This window comes from Lactuca virosa, chromosome 2 (genome assembly GCF_052849685.1).
Source record: "Lactuca virosa cultivar CGN04683 chromosome 2, Lactuca_virosa_CGN04683_v6, whole genome shotgun sequence".
NCBI classification, from domain to species: Eukaryota; Viridiplantae; Streptophyta; class Magnoliopsida; order Asterales; family Asteraceae; genus Lactuca; species Lactuca virosa.
Window position 1 is genome coordinate 1,598,481 of NC_136427.1, and position 8,324 is coordinate 1,606,804.

Consider the following 8,324-nt stretch of genomic DNA (forward strand, 5'->3'; position numbering starts at 1 on the left):
CATTTTGACATTAGTGAAGCGGTTTGTTTATACTTGAATACTTAATATTTAAAGTATTATCTTGACGTAATTGTATATTTGTAAGAATATATAAATGAAAACTTAACAAAAACATTTATATTAAACGGGAAAGAAAGACAATTAGAAAATGATGGGGGAGGCCGGTAGATCCCACATGATTACGTGGTGAGTTAAGAAAATAAAATGAATATATGGTTTTTAAAATAAAAGTGGGAAATGGAAACTCACACAGCAGTAAAGTATGGACCGAAGATGACACATCAAACATTTTATGAGCCGCACCTTAATTTAAAAAGTAATAATTTTTTTTTTTCAAAACTGTTAATACTGCTTGAGATTTTTTGAGGGATAACAATGTGTTGAAATCCGCCACCGATGGTGGTGGTGGATGTTGTTGAAAGAGGTGACCGGTAAGATTTGGCAAACTCATAACCATAAACCATCCATGTAGGCTTCATACATGACGAGGGTGACCTGCAAAACCTAAAAGCTACAAACTTTTTTTTTTCTTTCACAAATATAAGACATTAATGGACACAAAAATCAATTTAAGATAAAATTAACAACATATTAAGACTTTCATTATTATTTATAATAAAATGATTATTATAAATAAAAAGAATATAATAGCCAACAAGATGATAACGATATATATGGCGTGACACGGCTAGGAAAGTTGGAAAGCAGTAACTTGGTGACCAAGCTTCACGTGTTGTATTTCACGCGTCATCGCTTATTAAGCATCTATGTAATAAAACCTATCCATTTTCCTGTTTATATTTTAATACACAAAATAATTAGTCAATTCCACAATCAGCGACTATTAAGCCTCTCCACTCGCCACCCTTCTTTATATATACCCTTTCCATCCACTCACCTCTCCATTTTCCTCCATACCCACACATCAAAACCCCCATTTCCAATCTCTCTCCCTCTAAACATTTTCATCTCCAAAACTTTCTCTTCAAGACTCAAAAACGGTGTTAAATGGGTGCTTGTATGTCTTCCGGTGGCGATTCCGTTACAAATAGATCCAATTCCGCTCTCGTCATCTCGCCTAAGGGTGAATTACGACGTTATTCTTCTCCTGTTTTTGTTTCCGACGTTCTTCAATTGGAAACTGACGGAGCTGCTTCTTCTTTCTTCGTTTGTAACTCCGACAATTTGTCTTACGATGAGCATATCAGAGCTTTGGATTTAGAAGACGAACTAGATGCTGGTCAGATATATTTCGTTTTACCTGTTTCCAAACTTCGGGAGCGTTTGAGTGCTTCTGAGATGGCGGCAATGGCAGTCAAGGCTAGCGTCGCGCTTAATGCGAAAGCGACTTATAAAACGATAACGCGTAGTGGATCGCTTTCTAGATCTAAAGCTATGAATAGTCAGAAAAGGAAGAACAAATCTAAGATTTCTCCTTTTGTGGTGATGGAAACGAGTAAGATCAATGTGATTGTTGATCAGGAAGAGCAGAATAAGCGATTGGTTGAGAGTAATTATAAGCAACAGGCTTCGAGTTTAGGAGTTTCCAGATCGGGATCGATACGGAAATTGCAGAGATATTCGTCTAGGAAAGCTCGATTGGCTGTTCGATCTTTTAGGCTTCGTCTGTCTACCATATACGAAAGTGAATCTTCTGATCATTCTCACAAATACTATTGAACAGTGGATTCGATGCTTTATAAATTTTTATTATCTTTTTTTGTTGGCATAATGAAATCCGTTTATATGTATATATACTTAGACTGAGGATTGAATCCATGCATGATTAATTGAAGTTTATTGGCATAATTTTTTTGCATCAAAAATAAAATTTTGAAATTGTTATTGATATCATGTAGTGAAACGTGAAAGTTACAAAATTTCTTTGTGAAGATATGTCTTTTGCATCAGATATAAAGTTGATCCAAGCTACACGTGTTGTATTTTATGTATACTCACTGATCTGTGGTAAAAAACGGAAGAAGGATTAGGGTTTATGTTTGTTTGGATTAACCTTTTCTCCTTCAGATCCAATGTAAATAGTGCATGATATTAAGAAATAAAACGAATGAAGAAAGTTCACAACATAAAATTCATATAATAAAGATAAAAAAAATATGCAAATACCATCAACTTAACACACTAAGAGACAAAGTAGTATCATTGACATATGTAGTTAAAGAATAAACTTTAATTTACTTTTAGTGGATTATTATTAGAAATGACTTATAAGTCCGTTAATAAAGTTTTCAAACTGTTTAAAAAACTCCACTTATTTTTTGTCTATCCAAAAAAACCCTACGAACTTAATATTTTTTTTCTAAAAAATCCCAACTAACTTACACTTTTGTTCAATTCTCATTAGGGTTAACCGACTAATGAAAGTCAACGTGTGACATGTCTTATGACGTGGAATTAAATATTGGGAAAATGACTTGTAAGACCAACGAAGTTTTAAAACCATTCAAAAAATCTCAATTATGTTTTGTCTGTTTAAAAAAACTCAACGTACTTATGCTTTTGTCTAACGAACCCAATGAAACTTACGCTTTTGTTCAATTCTCATTAGAGACAACCATATTCATTAGGTATATAATCAGTTGACAAATGACATGACATTATATTTAATGACATTGAATAAACATATTAGAATTTCCCTTTATATATCAATTTAGGTCTTGGATAAGAGAAAAAACGAATGCTTTATGTGTTCGATATCTTGTGATGGCTACTTTTTCTTCTTCCTCTCAATCGTTGATGTCCAACTCAAGATCTACAAAGAAGATATTTGATGATGCAAACCCTTGTAGATGTGGACGCCCTTCTCGGATTTGTACATCTAAAATAGAGGATCATCCAGAGAAAAAGTTCAAGGCTTGTTCGAACATATGGATAATTGTAATTGAAAATTTTATCATCTACATCTAAATAAGTTCTTGTGTTTAAGGGGACCAAAAAAATAGATAGAAGATGGACATGATAAAAGATTTCAATTACACTTACCCATTTATTCGAACAAGTCCTGAACTTTTTCTCTGGGTGAACCTCCGACGTCCAAATCCGAGAAGGGCGTCAACATCCACAAGGGTTTACATCATAAAGTATATTCTTGGTAGATATTGAGTTGGACATCAATGATGAGAGGAAGAAGAAGTAGCCATTACAGGAGAACGAATACAGACGTCGTTCATTTTTTTCTTCTCCAATCCCTAACTCGATATATAAAGGGAAATTCTAATCTGTTTATTTTATGCCATTAAATATAATACCATGTCATTTGCCAACTTATTGTATACCTAATGAATCTGGTTGCCTCTAATGAGAATTGAACAAAAGCGTAAGTTCGTTGGGCTTTTTTGAATAGACAAACCATGATTGGGGTTTTTTAAACGGTTTCAAAACTTCGTTGGTCTTAAAAGTCATTTTCCCGATATTTAATTCCACATAATAAGTCATGTCTTTCGTTGACTTTCATTAGTTGGTTGATCCTAATGAGAATTGAACAAAGGTTTAAGTTAGTTAGGCTTTTTTAGGCAAAATGTTAAGTTCCTTAGGTTTCTTGAACAAACAAAACATAACTGAGGTTTTTTGAATAGTTTGGAAACTTTGTTGGGCTTATAAGTCCTTTTCCCTTCTTCATACACAACATTTTGATGTTATGTTCGTTATATTATACAATGGTTATAAAGTCACAAAATATTAATGTATTTTTTTATTTGTACGTTATATATTACCTAACTTTCTTTCATACAACATTAGTTAAAATCATTGCATAAAATTCACTCGATCATTTTGGACTAGTTTTTATGTTGATATAGTATTGACCCGACACGATCCTAGTCATTGTTTTCCTCAATATGGTCTTCAATATTGGGTTTTGAAGTGATCAAACCTTTGAACTATTTTCGAAAAATGAGCATGTTAACCAAAAAGCAAGACAAGCTAGCTTTGATAAACTATTATCGCGATTCATCTATAGCAAAAACAAGTTGACACAAAGCTTTTATTACTTTCAAAACACATAACATAACATTAAACTAAGAAACCGGTTTTAGTCCCACAAAAAGAGTTGGGAAATAAAATTCTAAAGTGAGGTCCCTTAATCAAATATGAGCATATTTTGTTGGAATATGTGCATACAACATGAATGTTGATATTAATTACTACACGTTATATAAACCTGGTGGGTCACATAAGTAAGGCGAGTAGTAAACAATTTCATTTCTCCCAATAATCACTTAAACATTATACTATGCATTGTGATATCGCTAAAACCATATGTAGAATTCATCCCTATGTCAATTGGAGTGCATCTCGATATAAGTATATTAAGAAAATACCATGTGATGTTAGAAATTAAGGGATCAAGATAACAATAAATACAAACTTTGGATAGATTTAAGGATCGTGTTTATCAAACACTTTTCGAAATCTGTAATTCGTTTATTTCTCGGGGATACACGAATTCAAAAGTAGGATAATCCAAGAATAAACCAATCTGAATTTCAAACCTAATTCATAATGAGAAACACAAAATATCAAATGATTTTTGCGGGAAAATGCATGGCTGGAGTCGTATCCGAGGTAAAAATCCATTTAGGTCAGCGGAACCACCGTGAAAGGCTCTGCCCCTTGGACCCCGCTAGGGGTGCATCTGCAGTTAGGGCACTGCCCCGGGCCCCCCGTATTCCCGAGTTCATATTTATCACTTCGAGTATGCACCCAACAACTCCTATCTCGGTTAGTAAATGGAGTTCGACCTACCTCATTATTAATAATAATTACAATATGTGCTTGTGATTGAATATCTTATTGTCTTATGGATGATCTTGTTCGTTCAATTTTGAGTTTTCCTTCGACAGATTGTTTAAAATTGTTATGATTGACTTGTATCCCTAAATGCTAGTTGATGTTATTTAAAATCTAAAAAGGAGAAATCATTTTACTCATGGTAGTTATATAAACAAATATAAATATGTGTTCATTTGTAAATATGCCCGATATTTAGTTATTTACTATAAATGATTACAAGTAATAATAATTAAAATAAACATGTAATCATTATAAATAAGTGAACTATGATTAAATTAAAATATTTTTCCTTGACAATGGCATATAGTGGTAACCGAAATACTTTTCTTTATATATATATATATATATATATATATATATATATATATATATATATATATATATATATATTAGTTTTTTATATATATTAGTTGCACACTGAAAACATATTTTGTGCCATTTTACAAAATAAAAAAAAATAAAAATAAAAACACTTTTAGTAGTCATTACAAATAATTGTGACTAAAAGTATTTATATGCTTTGCAGAAAGATTAAGAAAAAGCACATTAATAATCAAAAGTGATAAATTACCTTGATTATAAAATCCTAGATTTTTTTTTTTTTTTGTCTATAAAGTACAAAACTTTTTATTAAAAAACTATTGGTTTTAGAATACTTGTAAATCTAAAAAGAAGTTCGGATAGGATTCAATCATGGCCGGGTACCAATACCATATGTGGATGTGTAGTTTGACTTTTAGCGGTGTTGCATATTATGTTCACATGTAAGTTGTAATTTGTATTCATTCATGAACCTTGGTCAATATTTATATAACGGCCCGTGTTTTCAAATGAAAAGTCAACTCGTTTTTCCTCTTTCCTTTTCTGGTTTAAAATTAGGAAAAAGTAATTTGAAATTAAGGTTTTCAAAACTATCCTCATCAGCAAATTAGATTTCATTCAACTCAATTATCTATTAAAAAATCAACCTAATTATATATTAAAAATTTAATTTCTATTTGTTATATCTACAACTCAATTAAACACAATCTTTTTACACCCATGAACAAAACAAAATTACAAGATTGATCAATGTGGTATTCAAAAAACTTTAGATTGACTCCAAATTTTTTTACACATACATAAAAATTCAAAATCAAGGTTTTTCCGTGTTTTTAGTTCCTAGACAACTTGAAAAGTTACAATTTTCAATTTTTTTATTTTTTAAATCTATATTAATACATTTACAATTTAAAAAATTAAAAAATATCTATGCACCCGTAAACCCTTCACCCCCTCTCTCTTTTTGATTTTTTCCCTCTCTTTGGCTCTCTCTCTCCCTCTCTCTCTCTCTCTCTCTCTCTCTCTCTCTCTCTCTCTCTCTCTCTCTCTCTCTCTCTCTCTCTCTCTCTCTCTCTCCACCGCCATTGTTGTCTCTATCTCTTCTCTGCACTGCAACCTGCAAAACTCACCTCCGTTCTAAATGTATGAGAATGAGAGACCATTCAAATTGAAGCCAAAATCAAACTAACAAAAAATAAACCCAGAACCATGTTCATGTTCTTCACAACCACTGATCAAATATAAAAAAATAATAATAAATAAATAAACGCTTCGCACATAGATACACATACATGCAACTAAAAAAAATACCTGCAAGTCTAAAAAAACAAAACCTACCTTCCCTTGTACCTCTCTTATGCAAACGAAAGAAATATAACAATATTCATCTTTATTGGATAATCGAAAATTACAAAAACAAATACATCAACAGCCCTTTCATAACCATGAACAGTAACACAAATGAAAAATCATACATTCGAAAACTCAATTCGACTAGTTTGCATTACCTTCCCATTTCAAAACTCACAAGAATTGATAAACAAAATTCTCATTCATCAACACAAAGAATTTCAGATAAAAATTTGGGCATTTATAGCTCTTACATAACTGATGCCAAAAAAAATCAAAATGAATTTAATGGGAAAATCTTAAAATTGATCCATTTGAAGATTCAGATGAAGAAGAAGATACGCTATTGAAGAGGATTTCAAGACCCAGAACTGCATCACAAATGAAGATCATACCCTGTATCTCTCTTATACACAAATCAATACCTAGAACCCATCAAATTTCAATAAAAAATCCATCTTTATCCCTAGCCTTCTTCATAGATTTCTAGATAAACAACAACCATCTATCTCCAAGAGATCAATCAGGTTGAATATCAAAAACCAAGAAGTGGTTGTAAGGCAACCACCGGGCTGAAATCTTATTTTCTGATCAGATGAACACCAACAATGGGGTTCTTGATTAGATGTAGAGATGCACAAAGACCCGATCCGATCCGGATCCGATCCGGTTTGATGATGTCACAAGGAATCCGAATTCGACCCTAATCCGAACCGGTTTTAAACCGGATTTGACCGGTTTTCCGATCCCCGAATCCGAATCGGTTTAATCCGATCCGGACCCGATCCGATCCGAAATCTGATCCGATTTTGGAATTTTTTTTTTTTTAAATAAACATTTTTTGGACCTCATGTATAACACAAAATGCAACATAGGTTCATTAAAATAGTTAAAACATACATCAAACGTCGAATTAGAAAGACTTTTTAAACTAGTTAACTAATAATAATAATAATAATAATAATAATAATAATAATAATAATAATAATAATAGAGTGGCGTTATAACATTTAGCCAAATATAAATAGTTTTTGTGATCTTCCACTTCGTGTCGCCTTCATTTAATTATTCTTCAACCGCCACGCAAATAACTAGGGGTCTTATCAATACCATATTCTTCATCTTCGTCTTCGTCTTCGTCTTCAGCGTCATCGTCTTCGTCTTCCGTAGGTGTTGATAAGTCTTGTGCATATTCTTCATCCATGATCTCCGGTTCAACATTTTGTGGTAGTGGGCCTTCTAGTGATGCCAAGTGTTGTATACGTTCCACAGAATCCAAGTAATCCTTCAAGCAAACGCAAACCTCTACCGCAATCGGGGTAAGATTCGTCCTCAACTTTGATAATACTCTACCACTAAAAGAAAAAGCGGATTCCGAAGCTACCGTGGAAGCTTGGACGGTTAGTAAATCACGGGTCATGACGGAGAGAATAGGAAATTGTGCTTCCTTTTTCTCTCCACCAAGCCAAAAGATCCAAAATTTTAAATTGTGGTGCACTCATGAATTTTAAAAAGTTTGAACCCATATAAATTCCAAGTTCGCTACTAGGCGTTAATGTGCGTGCTCTTTTGTTTTGCTCCTCCAAAAGGTAGTTATAGAGGTCGATATGAAAATCCGTTCGACCCCCACCACTACCCGATGCACCGCTAGTAGAGTCGGTTACACTTGCAAAAGTGTTTGACATATTGCCATATTTTGTAGCATAAATGTCAAACAAATTAGTAAAAGTATTATTAAAAGTGTTTATTTGGTTACGAATGTAGTTTGAGTTATCTTTGTACAAATTTAAAGACATATAAATTTTGGTAATCAAAGCCTCTACACCCGTAACATTGATACA

The 8,324-nt window shown here is 32.6% G+C and overlaps 1 protein-coding gene across 1 annotated transcript; it reads left to right on the forward strand.

Annotated features, from left to right (window-relative positions):
* The first annotated feature begins 882 nt into the window (after positions 1 to 882).
* On the forward strand, positions 883 to 1,795 carry LOC145158820 (uncharacterized). Its single transcript, XM_079077667.1, has one exon. The coding sequence runs from the start codon at positions 1,009 to 1,011 to the stop codon at positions 1,678 to 1,680; it is 672 nt and encodes a 223-aa protein (XP_078933793.1). The 5' UTR covers positions 883 to 1,008; the 3' UTR covers positions 1,681 to 1,795.
* The last annotated feature ends 6,529 nt before the right edge of the window (positions 1,796 to 8,324 follow it).